The sequence below is a fragment of the Chiroxiphia lanceolata genome, chromosome 25 (genome assembly GCF_009829145.1).
Source record: "Chiroxiphia lanceolata isolate bChiLan1 chromosome 25, bChiLan1.pri, whole genome shotgun sequence".
NCBI lineage: Eukaryota > Metazoa > Chordata > Aves > Passeriformes > Pipridae > Chiroxiphia > Chiroxiphia lanceolata.
Window position 1 is genome coordinate 4,447,048 of NC_045661.1, and position 21,704 is coordinate 4,468,751.

Sequence of the window (21,704 nt, forward strand, 5' to 3'; positions counted from 1 at the left end):
TGAGGGGACGGGGGGAAAACACGGGAGGGACAGGGTGGGACACGGGGGGACGTGGGGAGGAGAGGGGGGAACACGGGGGTGAACTGGGAGAGACATGAGGGGGGGACGGGGGGAACCGGGGGGCTATGGGAGGGGACACGGGGGGTGCACGGGAGGGACAGACACCCACCTGCTTCCCGTACAGGGAATGACACCGACTGGCATCCCAGAGCCTTAAAGAAGGGGAATGACATCGAGCCCCGTATCCCGAAATTTTAAAGGAGGGAAGTGCAGTTTTAAAGGGGGAATGACACCGACCCTGCATCCCCTAAAGGGGGAACAGAACCGACCCCACATCCCAGAGCTTTAAAGAAGGGGAATGACACTGACCCCACAACCCGTGGTTTTAAAGGTTTCAAACTGTGAAATGAACCCAAACTCCTCATCCTGGAGCTTTAAAGGGGTAATGACACCAATCCCAGAGTGTTAAAGGGGGGAATGACACAGAGCCCCCCACCCCAGAGTTCTAAAGGGAGGAATGAGCCCCTCAAGATTTGAACAGGGGTTTGAGTCAAACTTCAACAACCTGAAGTGCAATCGGGAGCTGGAGCTGGACAGTTCTGACTGAGGGATTGCACTGTGAGCATCAGATGCTTGGCTGATCTTTGGTTTCAAGGGTGAGAGAAGACAATCCCAAAGCTCTCTGGATTAGAAACACCAGGAATGAGGTGAGCAGGGCTGGGCAGTAACTGGGGGAAAGGCAATTCCAGCAGTGGGGACCCACTGGCCACCTCCTCAAAACAGACCCCAGTGAAGACTCAAATGAAGAACTGCACCTGGGGACTAATTAGCACGAGAAATGAGAGCTGTAACTTGCAAATAGGGGGTTAAGTACTAATTAATAGAAAAGCTGTTTAATTTGTAACCAATGAATGCTTCTGTGTTAGTTAAAATGTACAAATAGTGTAAAGTTTTGATGATTTGGGACCCTGCTTTGTGCAAACTAGAATAAAACACTGAAATCCCTCACCTTGGTGTGTGAATTGGATGGCACTGGGAATGAGCCCATGGCTGGGATTACAGGGATCTAACACATCCCCCACCGTGGAAGGAAGAGGCAGAGCAGAGTGAGGCTTTTTTCAAAATCAGTAAAACTTTATTCTATTTCCATTCTTTGCCATTAACAGAAAAAAAATTGGAGAAAGCAATGTTTTGTTTTACAAAGATAATGCATCTCCCAGAGAAGAAAACCCTAAATTGAGAATAGAGGTAACATGAAAAAACAAAACAAAACAAAACAAAAAAAAACAAACCACAGTACTGCCCTCTATTCCAAAAAGTAACTCCTGATCTTTTTGGTTAAAGTAATACTTAGACCAATCATTCAGTTTTCTTGCTTGATAAAAGTGTGACTGGGGAAATGGAGGGAGGGGGCAAGGGGAGGGGAGGGAAAAAAAACCCAAAAAAAGAAAAAAAAAAAAAAACCAAAACAAAAAAATAAATCAAAACAAAAAAATAAACCAAAAAAAAAAAAAAAAGCACACAGACATCAACTATTCACCTTGATGAAAGTCTCAATACAGCTATGGAAAGCCTAAGTATTTATTCTCTTACAGTACACTGGGTGCCGGCTGCAAAAAGAACAAAAAAAATGTATTCACTTCAGGCACAACTTCTTTCTTTTTAAATTTAAATCAGTAAAAGAAACTGGGTTTAGAAGCTGCAGTGTTCTAAGCAGCAGCAGATTTGTGCATTGTTTTAAATATATTTAAATTACCACACTGATGGCACACCTCAGCCTTATGAAATTCTGCACTGTCTGTTCCAGAACACCACAAAATCCACCGACCCTGGGAGAGACTTGCACTGAGCTCTAACGACTGGCTAAAAGGAGTCAAGTTAAATGAACTAGGAAAACACTATAACATTTGGCCATCAACTCAAGGTATCTGAATGTTCATCGAGATCTGACATAAACTGAACTTATTCCACCCTCACATGGTCCTCAGAATTTGAGCAGAGTGAGCTGAAGTGAGCCTTCCCCTCCACTCGGGAGGGAAGATAATGCAACTGAGCACTAAGGCATAATAAACCTTGGCCAAAAAACAAGGGTAAAGCATAATAACTGTAGTGCAGAATTCCACAAGGTCTGCCCGAGCAGAGCTGTCTATGTTTACTCACAGAGGCAATGGAGATTGCAGTTACCAGTTGCGTTAAATGCACCATTCAAAACAAGCTTCTAAAATGTGATACTATAAGGCGCCACCTTAAAGTTCTCCAGAATGCAACTGTGCAGAAATTTAAAATGGTTTCGTAAATTTAATTTTAAACATAACATGAGAAGGTGTTAAAACCGGTGGAATAGCTTCTGAGAATTTGGAGGAAGGGATGAACAGGGAGATATATTCAGTACCCTTCGCCAGCCCCACCGCGCGGCCCGACGGCGGCGTGGGGTTGGGATCAGTCTATAACACCAGCCTGGCGGATCTTTCTCTCTGCACCAAATCCCTGCAAGGAAAAACAAAGCAAACTTTTAGCTCCAGCATCGTGGAATCATGAAATATCTTGACTGGAAGAGATCTTTAAGATCATCAGGTCCAACTGCAAAGGCAGCACCACCACCGGGCTCTGAGGCAAAGCTGATCCATTCCACCAAAGTACAGCATTAGCACGTTTCTAATTAGTCATATTTGTCTTCAGAAATAGGTTCTGTGGGGTGTTCTTTACAGTCCCAGGTACTGCACAGATTCCAGACAGTTTGCTCTTCAGATCCCAGACACTTCACTCCTGTTTATCACGTGGTGGCAAACATTAAGTGAAAGCCAAGTTTGGGTAAAGGGATTTCACTTACTGCCTCTGAGAAGGGGAGCAGGTTTATAACCAAGATAACCATTGTGGGCTAGAAAACAAGCAGCAGTTGGTGGCTTCTCTAGTGTGTGCTGCTCTGAAACCCCAGCATGCATCACTGACACTGGGCACAGCACCCTGGGTGCTAAAAAACCCAACCTCACACAGCGGGTGAGTAGCTCAGCACCAGATGGAAGCAGACACCAGGTATCTGACAGCTCACACTCTAACAGAGGAAGCACTGCTGTGCTCCCCAAAGCCAGGCAGACCCTGCAGTGACCCTGGCAGTCTGTACCTTTGAGTTATCGGGCCCCCGGGGCTGGCGGAGCACTGTGAGACGCGGGGCGTTGGCATCATCCAGGTTGATGCTCTTTAAACGGTTCACGAGTCTATCGGGACGCGGAGCAGCAACAGCCTTGGCGCCTTCGCTGTAACAGAGGCACACACGGGGCACTGGTGACTTCCCACAGCTGCTGCCAGTGGCCTCATTCACTCCCAGCCCTTTACTACAGTACTTTATAGCAGTTAGATTGTCCCCACGAAGCACTAGTGCAATTTATCCTGTGTGACAGCACACCTGGCTGACATCGGGACTCTGCCCCAAAGCTTTACCTTCCACACAGGACTCTGAAATAGCAGCAGCTCAGTGTTCTCCAAAAGCTGTTCTTTAGTGACTTGAGCTGTTGCATTTACTCTCACACTTATATAAGTAGTATTTCCTACATTTCTGTTACCCAGAGAAGCTGTGGCTGCCCCATCCCTGGAAGTGTCCAAGGACAGGTTGGACAGGGCTTGGACCAACCTGTGCCAGTTGAAGGTGTCCCTGCCCATGGTCAGGTGTGGAATGAGATGGCTTTTAAGGTCTCTTCCAACCCAAACAATTCTAGAATTCTATAATTTAACTGCAATAATAAAAGCTTTTGAGGTGCCAGTGGCAGAGCATTAACATCTCTGAAGATGATGGGAACAAAGAACTCTGAGAAAAAAATTACACATTAGCTTTGTGTCACTGCAGAAGTGCTGCCTCAAGCTTAAGCAAAATCCAAATTGTGCAGTTTTCTACAAGTAGCTCAAAAGCAAAAAAATACCCATAAGCCTTAAGAAATGCAATACCAAAAAGAAGAGTCCCTAACAACATGGGTTTTCTATTTAAAAATGAAAGTTGCTTTTCAGAAAACAGGTGGTAGCACTATGGAGTGTGCTGGCCAGAGGCCAGCATCCACACAGGAACACTACCAGTTTTCTTATCATTAACTTCTACTTCCAAGGCTGTACCTAACTCCTGCTACAGGGGGAGTTTTTAAGAATAGATTAAGAAGGGAACAAGCTATCTGTAACTAGGAAGAGCTGGGAGTCCTGCTGCTGCCCTGCACTGCATCCCCCTCTAAGTGCTGGCAGCTCTCAGGTGAGGCTCTCCCTGAAGGCAGCTGGAAGCCAGAGCTCCTGTTCCAGGAGCAGCCAGCTCGGGCTGAAGCAGCCTGCAGGGCACTGCTGTGCTGCAGACACTGTGCCAGGTTCAATCCCTGTCATTCCCAAGCCTCACCAGACACGCCACACGTTACAGGCACTGCATTTTCCTGTGCGCTGGTTCAGGATTACGGAGAACTCCACTTCATCCCCAGCCTGGAGCTCCACACCATCCTGCACTTCTTTGACATGGAAGAAGAGCTTTTTGCTGTCACCAACTTCGTAGTTAATGAAACCAAACTGAAAAGCAACACATCACAAGGTTATTGATTCCCTCTTGACCCAAACAGAGGCAGCAACCTACTCATCATTGCAGTTCAACTACATCTACAAACCCTCCAAAACTCTGTGGTGCCTAAGGGAAGTAGAAATGCAATTTCAACACTGAATAGAACATTCTATCTAGAAACAACACTTCTGGAAATCCAGGCACTCTTCTTGGACTTGTAAACTCAAACCTAAATTCCTAAGTCTATAGAACAAGTTCTGAAAACTGCCCAAGTCCTGGCAGCTGTATTAGACTAAGAGAAGCACTGCTGCAAGCTCTAGGACTCCCTGAAAGGTTTCTTTGGTCTGTCACTGGGATAAGAAGCCAGTTAATTCCATCTTCCACTCTACTCATGTGTAAACCAGCAAAACTCATTCAGCCTCTGCATAAATGACTAGAGATTAGTGCTGCACAATAACCATAAACCCAGAAAACCTTCACAGCACTGAACTTGCTAATCATTCTGAAATGCAGCTAACGAGGGCCGTAATCAGCCTTTGCACTTCAGGTGGTCTGTCACCACTGACTGCTGTGAAGAAGCTCCTTCAGAGCATGTGCAGTTCTCCTCTTCTGAAGATTTATTTTCCCCCCAACGTGCTCCTTGTGTTCCCAGCAGCCCCTCACCTGGTCCTTGACACACTCCACGGTGGCTCTGCGGAACGGGGTGATGTTCACAGCCATCGTCTGCCCGTTCTGCCCCAGAACACAGAGCTGGAACTTCACTGTCTCCCCCTTCTGCAGACAGTCACCTTTGTTTGCCATTCCAACAATTCCAAAGGGATAGACCTCTCCTTTCATCTCACCTAGGGGGGGAAAGCACAAGGCAGAAGTGAGAGGCCTTTCCCACTGAGTTCAGACTTCCAATATTAAAAATGCAACTTTTACTGCCAGCTTAGCAGTGTCCATATAATCCTCAACACCTCTATTTACAGTGCAACTTGTGCAATTCTTGTACACTTGTGAAATGAACACTTAAAAGTAACAAATCTTACCATCTTCCATGACTTCAATCATGCCCTGGTACTCAGTCTGTGTGGGATCTACACTCCTCAAAGGACGAATTACTTTACCAGAGTAAACAGTTGGATCAGCTTCTTCAGTAATGCCATTCACTGAAAAGAGACAGACAGTGGAAGAATAGGACATTCTAACCATAGTTTATTTTAAAGTTAATTAAATTAAGTGATTCAGATTGACCAGGAGCCAACAGTTTGCAACTGCCTGACACCTAATCAAAACTACAGTGACATTTCATATGTGGAAGTAGAAAAATATTGGTTTCTCAAGAAACTTGAGGCCATGGAGATTGAAAAGCAAATCAAAGTATTTCACTTCTCTTCCACTGCACTCCCTGCTTTAAGCATCCAATATAAGTGGGCATTTCCCCCCCTCCCAAGTTTTTAATACCCTCACCTGCCTCCCTCCTGCAGCCTTCCCTCTGTGAAGCACAGCACAACTAGTGCAGTCACCAATTTGGCCAGTTCTGCCACTCTGTCTCTCCTTATAACCCCCCAGCTGAAGGGTCCAAAGTACAATAAAAATCCAAAGAATTGCTACTGTTTCCAGAACTGCTGCTCTGTGCTTTCCTGTTCTCTGGAAACACACACAGCAGCTTTCAGGAAACCAATGACCACCTCACATTAAGCATCTTCTTGTTCTAAGTTCCAGCTATAAATAGATTATTAACCTTTACCCATCATCACCTGCCAAGAGCCCTGTCAGCAGAAAACACCAGGTACAGCCTTACCTGCATGTGTTTTGTTCACCTTCTCTGCACTAACTTTGTTTCCTTTGCCTTTTGACAAGCTGTATTCCACAGTGTCTCCAAGTTCCAGGCTATCAATATCTCCACAGTACTCACTGCAGGAACAGAATGAGGCACAGTTTTCCTTCAGTTACATGACAACAGTGATGCTCATCCAACATCCACATCAGTCGATCAGAAACTATTTCAATAGCTCAACACTTCACGTTTTTAAGAAATCTTTATTAAGGAAAGTGAAGCAATTTCAAATATACAAACACAACTGGATTTGGGATTCAGAGGCACAGAACACCAGGACTGCTGACTAATAAAAAAGCCTGAACCAGTCCAGCTGAGATAATAAATGGAACTGTAGATATCTAAGCACATATATATGTGTGTGTGTGTGTGTGTGTGAAGTGACAATGAGTTTAATAGTCAAACAAAACTCCACACTCTCCCACCCCCACAACAGACAAACAACCAAATAATATTAAAATTCTCATTCACCTGTAGTGGAAGAAGATCTCCTTATCATGATTGGCTGTTTCAATAAATCCAAAGTTATCTTTCAGGGCTGCCACATATCCCAAAAGCCTCTTAGAGCTGTAATTGCGTCCCAGCATTCGGACAGAAACAGCTGTTTGCAGACCAGTTCTCTTCACTTCACACACACAGAACTCGACCTGTTGAAGAGGTGTTAATCAACACTAGGCAGAAAAACCCAAATAAACCATGACCACCAACAAAGAACACCCAAATCAACTAATTTCAAGGCTGTGTAGCTCTGAATCAGTTCCCAGGGTCTCCAGGAAAGTAGTTTTCTAGTCAATACTTTCCCATAAACACGTCAGTCATGGACATCTCCTATATTCCAGAGAGCAGCAGTCACACACCTGGGATACCTGTAAGGCAGGTCAGCCTCCAGCACTCAGTTTTTTGTCCCTTAAAAAGACAAACTCTCTGTTTGTGTGGAGAGAAACTCTCCTTTTCCTACACCAGTGACCCACATTAAGAGGTACCTTGCTTCACTTGCTTCAGTTTTTAAAAAATTCCTCTTCTAAAAAGCATCCTTTATAAGTAAGACACTATTTTCATCTATGTATCACCAGGCTGGAGGATATTTTTTAGTTATACAGAAGATGAAGCCACTCACAAACAGTATTCCAGGTCATATTGCACAGGTGCCTTGTCCTTTGTTTGTTCCAAGAGGAAGAACAAATCCAGAAATAAGGCAGAGAGAAGCTCACACCTCACAATACACAGAACAATATTTCCCAAGAGCACACTTAGTTTTATCACCTTATCTCCTATCTGGGGATTAGTAGATCCTTCCACATCCTTGGCCTGGTAAGGAATGGTCAGTTTTACTCCACAGTCATCATACACAATTATTCCATCTTCAGCTTCCTAAAAACAAGAGGTCAGAATTCAGCAATCAGTGTCTCATTTGTAAGCAAAGAAGTTTCCTACACACACTTCAAGCACTGCTCATTGGAGTCTCAGAGGTTTTACAATAATTGCTCAAAAACACAACCAAACTGAGTAAGAAGCTTTAAATGATGACAGACAATATATGTTTAAAGGAAATAAAAGTATTAGCACCAGTTCCAGGAAGTATTTACTGGAACCTTAAATATTTTGGGGTTGTTTAAAAAGCATGACAAAACAATAAGAGGTTCCCCTCTATCTCTAGAAATTTAATTTTAAACAATTCTATCTAGTATCTAGTGGGAGGTAGAAGGAAACTTCCCATCAAGTTTCTAGAATTTATGCTCAACAACATGATAACAGAAGTATTGTTTATGATCCTGTTCACCCAAGTTAGTTTTCCCTGACTGCTGTCATCAGCTATTCAGTGTCATTCACATTTATACAGGATAAATGGTACACCAAAACCAGTGGAATTACAGATTTTAAGGAAGCAGCCCCAGTCTCCAATGCCAGGAATGCAGAACAGGTATTCTAGGAGAGCAGCATTACCTTCTCTTTGCCTTTATTTGGGCTAGTGGCTTTGGCTGGAGTGGCTTCTTTGTCTATAGTGCCCACAAAACGATGTTCTGATTGGGTGTGGAAAGAAACTGTGCCCTTGGGAAGCTTTTTAATCCTTATGGCATGGTTCCTTTGGGCAGACAACATATCCTGAAAAAGAAGATCCATCAGATGTTAGACAGACTGCACATAAATTCTTTAACCACTAAGAGTTTATGGAAGTATTAATCTCACTCACAGGAACGACAGTGAACTCCACTTCATCAGAAATATGGAGCTGATTCCCATCCATGATTTCACTGAAGTGGAAGAACATCCGAGCATCCCTGTCCACACACTTAATGAAGCCAAAGCCATCTCTCATTGCTGCAATCACACCCTGAGAACAGGAAAATCAGCAATTACAGTGTTATTACTGCTGTGTGACACCCGTCTGCAGGTGCTCCACCTGTCTGGAGTTTGCAATAGGGCCTCAATCCTGTGAAAACACTTCATTTTTGCAATGTGCTTCCTTGCAAACCTAATGCTAATGGTTATGGTCAACCCAAAATGCAAACAAGGCCTACTAACCCAGTTCCTCTACTTAATTTCTTATAAAGAGTGGAGAAGATTAATTTAAGCCACTAACAAGAAGGACTATGGTTAAAATTCTGCCAGTACTACTACACAGAGAACACAATCTTGAAAGGGGCAACTCTACAAATACCAAATCATCTACAGGAGTATATAAAACATGCATAAACACAAAGAAAATATAGAAGAACCTACATAAAAAGAAAATAAAATTAGAGGGAAGTTTAAGAGAAAAAACCATCTAATTTTCAGACACAAATGAAGGAACTATGAAGAAGCTGTTTAACAAGACTGCCCTATCTGTGGGTGTATGTTATGGTAAGCATGTTCCACAATATTTTAGTGGCCTTCCTGATAACCACCAGAAATGGAATGCTGAATGGTAAACAGAAAACACTGCTAACAAAACAAACCCTAGTACCAGATCACAGCAGAACTGAGAAAGGATTTATTCACATATTCCATTCAACCCAGTTATTACAGAGCCTTTAGCAGGTCTCAGGGCAACCTTAGAGGATTTGAATGACTGAATGGCAAAGGTACTTCCCACCCTTAGGAACATTCTGCTCTTAAACAGCTTTCACAAACTCCAGCAAACCAGCTAACTCTTCTAGAAGTTGCCACCACTTGTCACCTCAATGACAGCTCAATTCAGGCAGGCAGATGTTTCAAGCCAGAGTAGAAATATGAGAAGTCTATAGGACAGAATCCCAAAAACTCAGAGGCTGAAGTCAAAGTTCAGGTTTTTTTTTAAAGCAAAGGGTCATAATTCACAGCACACTGATGTTACAACACTGTACTTGGACTTCAATCGAAAATGAAGGCAAAGTTACAGTCTGGTTGGAACAGAACCAACATTCCAAGTTACAGGAATGAAAGATATTCTATAATACTCATTAGCACACCCATCTTAGTCCCTGTAATCCACAAAGAGGTTTTGTATGTGAGAGAACTCCCTGCTCTTTACCATCCTTCTGCCTGAGCCTCAGAAAGAGATTGGCCAAAACCCAGAAAATCCAAAAGCTGCACACGGTTCCTCCTCCAATTATTAAGATTTTTCACTATGTGAACCAGAGTAGGCCCAGGTTCTTCCAGTTTTCCTAAGGAACATGAGTAAGTTACCTACCTATGACTCAAGTATATGAATTTTTAAACTAACAGTTCAAGACTGCATTACTATAACCACCAATCCCCTCCAAGAGGGCCAACTAAGGTCTCATTTTCTAATATGGTTTCATTTAAATGTTAAAAAAAAGTTAATTTTTTATTCTTTTAAGGCAAAGATGTAGAGGATTAATTCTGAACTTCCTACCATTTAAACACTTGGTTTGGACTGCACATCTGAGGACTGGATTTCAGAGAAGGCAATGCAAGACATGGGTGATTTTTTACATTTTTGTTTACAGCTCCCTCCACGTTTTGCTTTCATTTTCCCCCCGAAAACTAACGATTTTTCAAAGACAGGTACTTGCCATTTCTCTAGTTTCATTGGTAAACTGGAAAGTGTTGGGGAGAACCTCAATGTTGGTGGCACGTTCCAGTTTGTCCCGTCTGTCTGTCGAAATGTTGAACCGAACGTGGTCGCTCTCCAGCAAGGTCACCTTGGATTTTGTGTCCTTGTCTCCAAAGGGAAGTTCTTTGGGAATCACAAAGTCCACTTTGATGCGGCCCGGTAAAGGATCGCTCTGGAGACACAAAAACCCCACAGAAAAAGGGGAGTTTACCCACAAGACTCAGCTTAACTGCAGAGAACATGATATTTCTGTGCCAAATGCCTGCTGGACTCAGAGCTGGGCTTCCTTCCTGCCACTCCTCATGGGGAATTTACTGTTCACAGCCAAACACAAGGTGGGTTTTGTTGGTGGTGGTTGGTTTGGAGGTTTTTTTAAGCACCCAGCACGTACTGATAGAGAAATCAGGCCTATTTCAAGAATTAAATTTATAACCATACTTACACCACTTCTGAAAGTTCTTTCCTGTCAAATACACACACACAGTTCTTATTCAAAACACACAAAAGCACCAAAACACCCCAAACCTTCCCACAACAACAGAGACCCACCTAAAACCTTAAAGGAAGTGCTTATGAACACTCTTACCCCCAAGTCAAACATTACAGATTAAAAGCTGCATTAACTGTTAATGCTCACAGGAATCCATAGATCTGGCTTATCCCAGTAAATACTTTTCCCCTTTTCCCTACTCTTTTGCCTTAAAGATATGCCCTAAACCCACAAAATTCAGTTGTAAGTATTTGAAACGTTAAGGAACACACACACTCCCCAACATCCCACTACCATAACTGTTGTTCTTTGGATATAAAATAAAAGAACAAATCCTTTCCTGTGACATGATGCTTTATGCAGCTGGCAGGTACAGGGAAAGGAGAACACTTTAACTGTTTGGCTGGAATTCAACACAAGCAAAGCACCACTTCAGAAACTGAAGGAACCACTGACATTCACCTGGTTTTTGCTGGGTACTTTTGGAATTACTTTGGTTACAGTTCCTTCAAAATGTTCAATGCTGATGTCTTCAAAAATGACAGTTCCTTGAGGCAGCAGTCTAACATCTGTTGCAACTTCTTTACCCTAAGAACACAAAACCAGTCAAATACCCCAAAAGAAGAGAGACAGCAACAGACATTTCCCAGTGAACCTCCTCCCCCCTTTTCCAAGCTGGAGCAAACAGTGCAGCTCATGCCCTAAGACCGTGGCTCCCGTTTTACTGGATTTCGTCTTACATTTCTGTCTTTGATTGTAAACTCCACATCATCACCAGGCTGTAAGGTTTCTAGGTCACCTTTAAATTCACTATAGTGAAAGAATATCTCCTTCACGACATCACCTCTCTCAATAAATCCAAAGGCTTCCTATGAACAGAAAAAAGTGTTTAATAAATTGTCCACTGTAGTAACACGCCAAGAAATAATTTTACAGGTTCTATCAAACTCAATAATAGATTATGAATCCCAGTGGTGCACACAGCTAACAGGCTACCACAAAATATACATAAACAGAACTAAATGGGACTTTCTTTTTTAAGAAGAGCATTAGGATGAGCTGTTTAAACTGTTTCACACAATTTACATCCACAGCTCAAACTGTCAGTAGCTCTTTCTAACTTCAGTGTATTACTTTTAAAAGTGGGGTTTTTTTTTTTTCAAAACAGCATTTTATTTTCAAATGAAACTTAAAATCACTCACTTTCATGGCACAGACTACTCCTTGACAGCGGGCTTGTTTCTTTTTTAATAGCATAATGTTACGAGCACTTACAGCACCAGTACTAGAGGGGGAAAAAAACAGGGCAAAACTTAAAATGATTAAAAAACTGAAACAGAAACAAAGATTCTATTTCATGTAATTTCATTTCTCAGAGCAGGTATGAGTTCTGCCTGACCACTAAAACCAATATGAAGCCAGAAAAGCAAGACCAACTTACTGTTTGTTTGTATCAATTATAAAGTTTATTTTATCTCCTGTTTCCAGCTGTACATTTCCTTCAACATCCTCCGGGGTGTAAGTCAGGTAAAATACTTCCTGTAAATTAACATTAACTAAAGTTACTCTATTTGCAGCATAGCTGTTTCAAAGAAAGATTAACACAATTTTGTTTAATAACAATATCTGCTTGATTTAGTGAGAAAATTGACAATGATCAAACATGGCATGCAAAACATTCTTTTTTCCATCGTGCTGTTTTGATGAGTCTGTGACAAGCAACTCAAGCTGACAGGTTTGTACGTGGCCATCTTTAAAATTCAATTTCTAAACTTTAGAAGTTCAAGATAAGGATACATGAACTCCATGAAGTTTTAAAGGAGAACAACTGTTTGGCTCAGTAGAAAGTTCTCCACAGACATAAACAAGCAAACTGTCAAAAATAACATTACTGTGTGTGGTAATTACCAAAGCATGCTTTTTTTTTTTTTTTTTTGGCCAAGAACTGCACAGTTCAGTGCAACTTAATGTCTACATTAAATGGAATGTTTTATTTTGCTCATAGACCACAGTGATGGATCAGTGAAGAGTTCAAGTAAAATGCACAAGCTTTACCCCATTACGTTCGTAGCAAACACTCCCTGTTGGACTTTGACCCGGGGCAGCTGGAGATTTACTCTCTAAATTGTGAGGAACAGCACACACAACCTACCAGTCAAAAAAAAAAAAAAAAAAAAATCCATTGCTAGTCATTTCAGGAGTGGCATTTTTGTTGAACACAAAATGAATCTCAGTACCCTCTACTACACACTCAACAGGGAATGCCACGCTGCAAAGTTTCAATCTCACAGAACCTCTCGGCTCCAAGAAGTGTTTGGAGCCAAGGAAGAGCTCAAACTGAACCTCTGAATTTTTACCAGAACACACTGAAATGTGTTTCAGTGAACTACACTGTATGTAGTTAATATGCATGCTAAATGAACCCAGCCTTCTGTACTGGAGTAAGGGATGGAAATTATGCAGGGATAGAAAACAGACACTAACTTGTCCATTTATTCGTTCTTCAGGTAATATTTCTGGTTTTATCTTCACCAATTTAATAGCAATGGGTTTTCCAGTTCGGCGATCAGAAGACACTTCAAACTCAACGTCATCTGCAAGACAACCAAACATGACAATGAGAGAGTTCTGTTTGGGTCTGTTTGTTTGTATTTTTTAATAAAAATCACTAAATGGCTGTGTTTGACAATTCACTGCTTGTAGCCAAACACAACGAAGTAGAACTCAGGTGCTTTTGTTACCAAGGAAGGACACATTATTTGCATATATTTCTCTGGTTATTCTGTTCATTCTCTCCTGTTGCTAATGAATATTCTACTGTAATTCCATAGTAATTCCCTCCCCTGCCCTGCTCACTATGCAGCAGGCTCCACACTGAAGTTCACACAACATAACACAGGCCATTAATCAGTTTAGAAACTCCACTGCCACGCTAATTATCAGCATGAAGTCGCAGCCTCCCCATGCTGAAAAACAACTCATTCTAAACAACCAATGCTCAAAAAAGAAACAGGGAGGACGAGAGGTAAATTCTCCCACAGTCTGAGTACTTGTCTGCACCTCAGCTAGACAAGTCTGACCTAACACTGCACCTTTCCAACCGTGTGCACCACAGGCTGCACAAAGTGCTGGGGAGGGTGGAAGCGGTGGGTTATTTGTGAAACCGCCAGAAGCCGCAACAACTGTTTGTGCCACGGGATCAAAAGGCTATTTTGTGGCAGGTGAAAGAGACTGGTCTGCACTCAGAGTTGCTGCCTTTACCTCCTACTTTGAGCTCCTGCAGGTTGCCGTTGTACTGGGAGCAGTGGAAGAAGAGCCTGGCCTGCCGTTCCGAGCACTGGATGAACCCATACGAGGTCAGCAGCTTCTCTATAACCCCAGTCTCGCGCAGCGCCGCCGAAGTACCGTTGGGGTACCCGTTGTGTCCATTGTTGTGGAGCAGGTTTGGATCAAAGCTCATCTGTTGGGAAGAAAGCACAGGGGAAAAAAAAAAACAAACAACCCAAACCAATAGTTAAAATCAGTTTTTCCATGTCCTTGTAACGTAATAACTGACAGAGAGCTTGTGGAAGTTACTGACACAAGTAAACGCTAAGAATTTCTAAATTAGGGTAAAACCCACCAAAATAGTGATGTTTCTGTAATGCAGGAAGCCTTAACACTTAAACAGGCAAGGTATTTATAAAATAAGCCAGAGCTCTAACACCCAAATAAAGCTTGCTTAGAGCAAACCAAACTTCTGACATTTTTAGAGTAAGTATTCCACCTCACATTCCCACGCTCCCACATTCACTATTTCACACGAAAGCCTGAAAATATCTCAAATATCTGCACTTTCTAATCACCTGTTTAATTTGGAAAATGCAACAGTTGTGAACCAATGCAATTAGGTTCACATCCCTGCATAGTTTGTCCCTAGTCTGGGTTCAGTCTTTCATACTAAAAAAAAATGGTATTAATGAAACAGTTTTGCACAGTTGTGGAATTAATACCCAGAATTAAAACCTAAACTGACATTCCTGGGGCACAGAAGCTCAAGTGCTAGAAAGACTGAGAAAATCTGAAAATAGCATGAAACTAAAGTTAAATCTATAATGAACTGTGGAATTAACTTACATACATTAAAACTTTTTTTTAAAATGGGGTAAGTTTTTCCTTTTTAAGCCACAGATTCAACCTGGAAATATTTCCCATCCCTTTACTAACCCACTGGCTTTTTGATGTACAAGTCTCATTTTTCAAGTAAGCCACTTGGACTTACATGTTAGCAATTAAATCAGGTATTACACCTCGCTAAACACTGTAATTCAAGAGAGGCAACTGAAGCAACCCTTCCTCCCTCCAAACAGCCCATATGCACCTTAAAATACAGAATTATTTGTTAGTTTCCAGAGTATTTAATCTGGAAACAGAATGAGACTGTATCAGTTCTCTACTTTCTTGCTGCAACAAGCAGAAGAGATTAAAAATTAGTCAGCAATGTGTTTAGTGGAGATAAAGGACACCTGAGCAACTTGTAAAACAGTCACACTTCTTACTGTAACACAGCCACTGAGTTACTCAATGTATCAGAAAGAACAGATAGAGCTTGTCTTCTCATGCTGTTTGGAAATCAGTTTAAAAGTGATCAGAGAGCACCAAAAAACATCTGCTGTGAAGTTCTTGGGCAGAAATCTTTGCTCTTCGAGACTGACATTAAAAAAAAAATAAAGTGGGAACAACCACACAAAGTCAGGATTGACAGAGTTTTGGCCTCCAAGAGGGGGAGGTGTTCTCCTCCCTTCTGGTTCACACTCACGTGGGGTAGAAGTAGGTGAAGAAAAATACAAATAACAGAAGGTGGGGGAGTGATATGGGGGGGAAAAGGATCCCATGACACTGTGTAATGGTGTCCATCCCACAGAGCTGTGACAGCACAGTGCAGAGCTGGGGGACCACAGTCCTGGTCAGCACTTACAAAGTACAGTGTTACCACTCCAAGCTCTTTGAAATTCAGTGAACTAGCAAGTCTGCTAGAATTTCTGTAATATCCACTGCTTGTTTTCTTGTTCTACACCTCATTTTCCTTTCCTTTAACAACTAGTAAGAATCTCTGACTTTTAATCAATACTGCCCACTTATTCTTACCCTGCCAACCTGCAACAACTGGCATCAATCAATACCCTTAAGATGTTCAAGTCATGAAACAGTGGCATGCCAGAAAACAGTGAATTAGGAACATGACCCCCCAGCAGAGACCCCCAGGAGAACTCCAGCCCATCCTCCTCCTCCTCCTCCTCCAAGGCCTCTGGCCAACAAAGGCAGACAGGGCTTTGTCCAGCTCAGTCCTGGAAACCTCCAAAGGCAGAGGTTCCACCACCTCTCTGGGGCAGCTGCTGCTCCCAGCAAAGATCTCTTTCCACTCATGTCCAGCCCAAACAGCACAAAGGATAAAAGCCACAGGAGTTGCACCCTTTTTATGCACTGGATTACGTTTAAAGGGACACATTTTCTCAGAGTTATCTAACAAGAAAGCACTTCACAAAGCTGCTAAGATTTACTGACTAGTTCCTGCCAGCATCATTCCAAGATAAGAATCCTCATCTTTCGAGGAAGGCAATCCCAGGACATTCCACACACAGGAAGATGCCCCTGTGGGAAGGCCACAGCTGAAGTGTTTTAAGCCATCCTAGAGTTTGAAATACTTGTCAAAAATAAACTGGTCCTGCAAGTAGGGTGGCTGGGGGAAGGGCAAATGATATGTTATTATACCTTCTCCCAGGAGAATTACAGGCCAGACCATTAACCCATTCTGGAAGCTGAACTGAGCTTCTGTGAGTCACAAAATGGCCACTTCATCTCTGATACAGCAAACACAGACACCCTGCCTCAGAGGAGCTAACAGACTAAAGGCAATGCTACTGAAGATACATCAGATAATGACAAAAATCTACTTAACAATCAGGTTCAGAAGAGCCTTTCTCAGGCCTAGAAAGCCACAGTGCTGTAACCTCTTGCTCAGACACCATTTGAACAGTTTGAGTTTCAAGGAGCATTAGCAGCACAGCACAAAACTCCCCATCCATCCTCTAAAGCCTGACAACTTCAGTTCAAAGATTCCTCAGGTGGCACTAAAACTTGCTGTACAGAGAGAGAGAATATAAAGTACCAGCAGCCTTTCCAGATCATTGTCAAATTCCTACATCTGTTCAAACAATGTTATAACAGAGCATAACCAATATCAAATAACAGCTATTTATATGCATCACCAAGAGTCCTGGCATACAACTGTTCCTTAAGAAACTTCTAGCAACAGGCTACAACCTATTAATGTACAAACAAGACTTTCTTGGACCTGAAATATAAGTTATATACTGGACCAAGATGACTACCTGGCTCTGCTGTCCACTGCCAACAGTCAACTTAGTTTACAAGAATATGAACTATGAACCCACCAGTACAAGTTCTCAGAGGAAGTAAAAAAACCCTGTGCAGGAAGATTAAAACACTAAACACAGGTTATTTGAAAACAGGGATTGGAACCACAAACCTACTGTTACTAGAAGAGAGGAACATCAATAATCAGCTCTCCAGGGTTATAAGTATTGTTCAATAGAACCATACTGCAGGGACTGTTAATTCATCATATTACTACTAAATCAACAGCAAAAATCACAGAGTGGTTTGGGTTGGAAGGGACCTTTAGGATCATCTTGTTCTACCTCCCTTCCATGGGCAGGGACACCTTCCACTAGCCCAGGTTGCTCCAAGCCCTGTCCCACCTGGCCTTGGACACTTCCAGGGATGGGGCAGCCACAGCTTCTCTGTGCCAGGGCCTCACCATTAAAAGAATTTGTATTTAGAACTACTAAAAAGAACTAAAAGACCCCACACCATTCTGTCAGTGAATTGGTTCTTATTAAGCTTAAAAACACATCTATAACTCTTTACACAGCACCAACCTCGCAGTGATATTCAAATATTGCACTTTCAGTAGTATTTGCCGATTCTTCTGTTTCAGCACAAGTTTCTAAGGATGAAGACTGCTATTGTTTTAAAAAAAGGAACGAAAGGAAGGAGAGACAAAAAGAGAAAGAAAAAAAAGATAGCAAAAGAAGGTGATCTATCAAGCTATAGAGAACACAAGTGCTGCTGCCCTGGGCAGTTTCACTACAGCACTGGAGAAAACAAAGACTATTAGCAGCTCGGGACGTGCTCTTTTGAAGCTGTTGAGTAGGCACAAACTTCTTGTTTCAGATCAAGCCTTGGATCTTCTTCAGTGTAAGTTGCCTCTTCTTTGGTCTTGAGTTGTTGTTACGATGTGGTTTATTCTTTTCCTGATCTGAACTTGAAGCAGCAGTTTCAGGTGGTAAATTCTGTTCTGTTCCACTTCATACTGGAGGAAGGGAAAAGACACACACTAAGTATCACTTGAAAGGAAATTCTCCCAGAATCACAGAATGGGTTGGTTTAGGGACCTTAAAGACCATCAAGTTCCAACCCTTATAAATGAATCCTAAGTGTTCCTACAAACAGGTGCATTTCCTCTACCTTAGATCTGTAAGTCTGGGAAAGGCTGTTTTACAGACATATTTGGCATTCCCATTTCCAGTTTTCTTTTCCAAAAAACCACCTCCAAGCAGGGAGATGGTATTTCCAATTTTAAACCCTTCAGACACAGTCAGGCATTTCAGGAAAAGTCCCAGGTTGTAGCATTTAAAGTGATAACTTATCATTACTATTTAACTCATTAGCCCTCCTATCAATAATTTTATATGTGTGCTTATTAATTAAATTATGACATAATTTAACAAGTGCTTGCACAGGTTCTCAGAGTAGCAACAGGGTGTATGTGTGCATGGGAATTAAAATTTCCTGACATTTCTGTTCCAAGAGGTAAGTTAAGGGTTAGCAATACCTGAAGCACATTTAGAACTGTATAAAAATTAACAAATTTCTCAATTATATGTCCAGGTGCTGCATGTAAAATAACTGCAGAGCCATTCTCTAGGCTTGTAAAAGTTTTTGCAAAATGTTGATTTCACACACATGATATTTGGGCAGATAACACCACACAGAAAGCTTTCTGCAACAATAACTAGTTAGTAATTAATTCCCTCCTAAAGTTTTCCAGCCCCACTTTGTGTTTTCCTGAGAAAAGCAGTTTCAGCAAACTGCCACCTACCACACAAAACCAAACCTGATGGAAACAGTAGCTTTTCTTGAGAAGAAATCAAATCAAGTTTTGAGTTTGTTGCTTATTCGGTAAACAGGTAAAAAAAAAGGAGGATCTTTTTGTGGACAAAAGCTGCTAAGAAGCAAGGCAGCTCTGACTCCATGGATCCATTGGCATATTCTGCAGTAATCCAAAGGTATGAAGCATCAACACAACTCTCCCCCAAGTTGTTCCACAAGTCCCACACCAAAAGAGAAAAAAATATGGACAAAGCCTATTTCTCTACTGCAGCAGGAAAGCGAATTTCACAATCGACACTGAGCTTTGAATTCCCTTCAGAGAACTTGAAAGAGGCAACTTAAGTGCCTCAAACTGAATTCAGTGAAACTTGAACCCTCACCCCAGTGAAAATGCAGCCTGCAGCCACCTACTGCAAGAGCTCCAAACCCCAAATGTGTGCAAACTCATCCCCACTTTCACACAAGTTTGTATTTCAGGGATCTCCCCAGGCAGAAGCATCTCCTTCAGCCACCACTCTGAAAAGTTCCAGCTGAAATGAGTTTTCCTGTCAGACCATTGCATGAAAGAGAATAAAGAAACTGGGTGAGGGCTGTGCAAACCAGCACCTGGTGTGAAAGGTTTGCAGTGAAAGATTCAATTATCAGATATTATCAATAAAAACCAGGAAGCTATTGCAATAATAACAGTGTCACCAGGCTTCCCCCACACCTCAGCATTACATCCAGGCAGCTGTTGCCACAATCTCTTGCAGGACAGTGTTATTTTTGGGCAGCATTTCAGCTCTCAAATGAGCATCCCCTCGGCCAAGTCCAGGAGAAATGAAGCAGGCACACACTGCATCCCAGGAACTGAGCACTTGGAATCTTCTTACTCATGTATTTCTCTCATTTAATAGCCTAATATGATTAGAGCTCTCCTAGAGCTGTAACTTGTATCACATTATATTTATCATTTTTCTGGGCATAGAATATACCATATTTTCACAGAATAATCAAAACTCCTCTTCTGATCCAATATGACTACAGATAATTTTATCAATAATCGAGTAAGGCATAAACCTTTCCATTAAAAGCCAATTCAACTCGATAACAAGATGGGTTTAGTACACTGAAGTTCTTTCAAAAAAAGAGGTTACCAAGCAAGCAAAAAGAAAAAATATCTCACCGTGCTCATCTACCTCAAATTCTTTGGTTTTTAATTCAGCTACTATAAATACTCCTCCAAATGGTAAACACCCTGAGCAGCTGCCCAGCCCCCAAGTCTTGCTGCCTCCTGCATTTGTGTATTTACAGCTGAAAGGTTTAATGCAAAGACAGGGAAGAGCTGAGCCCTGTTCTTAAGGCCTTTCATGTGCAGACTCTGCTAAATGACAGTAAAGTCACATGAAGCTGTTCAGCCAGAAAGCACCTATAGAGCCCCACATGGAACCTGCCCGATGACAGCATTGTTCTGCTTCCCATTTTCTTCACAAAAACAGGCAACTGCAAGAACCTGCGTTCTATGGATCGGGACATGTGCTTCTAGAAACAGCCCTCTCTTACGTGATTAAGATACAATTTAACGAAGGCAAAACTTCGTATTCTCAGAGTGCACGCACAACACAGCTATGAGATACTCGGAGATCAGGCCACTCCACATCTTTCCAGGGGGATACTGGAAGGCAGCACCGAACGCTGGCACCCCAACCAGCACGTGACAGCTACGAGCCCAGCTACCACCAGGGCAGCCGAGTCCGAAAAATACATATATGGGGGAGGGAAGGGAGGAAAAGAGTTAAAGAACTGCCAAGGACATCTGTAATTTAAAAAAAAAAAAACGAAGTCGTTAAAACACAAATCGGGGTTTTTAGAGGGTGTGCGCGGCCCGGGGCAGAGCCCCGCGCCGGGTCCCGATGCGGGCGGCGGAGAAGCGGCCCCGGAGCTCCGGAGCCGCCCGGGCCCGGTGGGTCCGCGCTCACTGCGCTGCACCAAGATGGAGGCGGCGGAGCGAGGGGCGGCCGCGCCGAGGGGCGGCGCCGGGGCCGCGGCCAGCGGGGCCCGCGCTGCGCGGGCGGGCCGGGCCGGTGACAGCGGCAGCGGCGGGGCCGTGCGGGCCGTGCGGGCCGGGGGGCGATGCACACAAAGGGGGGCGATGGCGGCCGCTCCCCGCACACAAAGGGCCGCGGCCGCGCTGCGCCGGGCGGGGCCGCGCGCGGCACGCCGGGAGCCGCCGCCGCCCCTCCGCCCGCACGGCCCGGCCGCTCCGCCGCGGCCCGGAGCCCCCGACGAGCCGCCCCCGCCCGCTAAGGGCGCCTGCGGCCCGCGACGCGGCGAGTCCCGGCGCGGCCGCCGCCGCCGCCCCGCACCGCCGGCCTAGTAGGCCGCACCCCCACACACCCCCCCCATCAACCACCACCACACACACACACACACACACACACACACACACGCTCCGGGCGCGCTGCCCCCGGTGCGGCGGGAGGTGCGGGGGTGGCGCGCTGGGCGGAGCGGCCCCCCCCCGGTGCCGTGAGGGGGTCGCGGAGCCCCCCCGGGCCCGCACTCACCCCAACAGCTCAGCGCCCCCGCTCCAGCGCCGCCATGAGCAGCACGGCCCGGCACGTAGGACTGAGACCGCGGCGCTCTCGCGAGAGCCGCCCGCCAGCGGGGGGAGGGGGAC

The 21,704-nt window shown here is 43.6% G+C and overlaps 1 protein-coding gene across 1 annotated transcript; it reads right to left on the reverse strand.

Annotated features, from left to right (window-relative positions):
- Nucleotides 1-1,112: 1,112 nt before the first annotated feature.
- On the reverse strand, nt 1,113-21,704 carry CSDE1 (cold shock domain containing E1). The gene is made up of 20 exons (XM_032710720.1): nt 21,592-21,704; nt 17,815-18,248; nt 14,135-14,333; nt 13,358-13,467; nt 12,929-13,021; nt 12,315-12,412; nt 12,077-12,158; nt 11,614-11,742; nt 11,336-11,461; nt 10,343-10,555; nt 8,536-8,676; nt 8,289-8,447; nt 7,608-7,715; nt 6,816-6,991; nt 6,309-6,421; nt 5,554-5,673; nt 5,186-5,364; nt 4,370-4,533; nt 3,122-3,254; nt 1,113-2,487 (listed from the first exon to the last, which is right to left on the reverse strand). Exons 3-20 carry the CDS (start codon nt 14,331-14,333, stop codon nt 2,440-2,442), a joined length of 2,391 nt encoding a protein of 796 aa, XP_032566611.1. The 5' UTR covers nt 17,815-18,248; nt 21,592-21,704; the 3' UTR covers nt 1,113-2,439.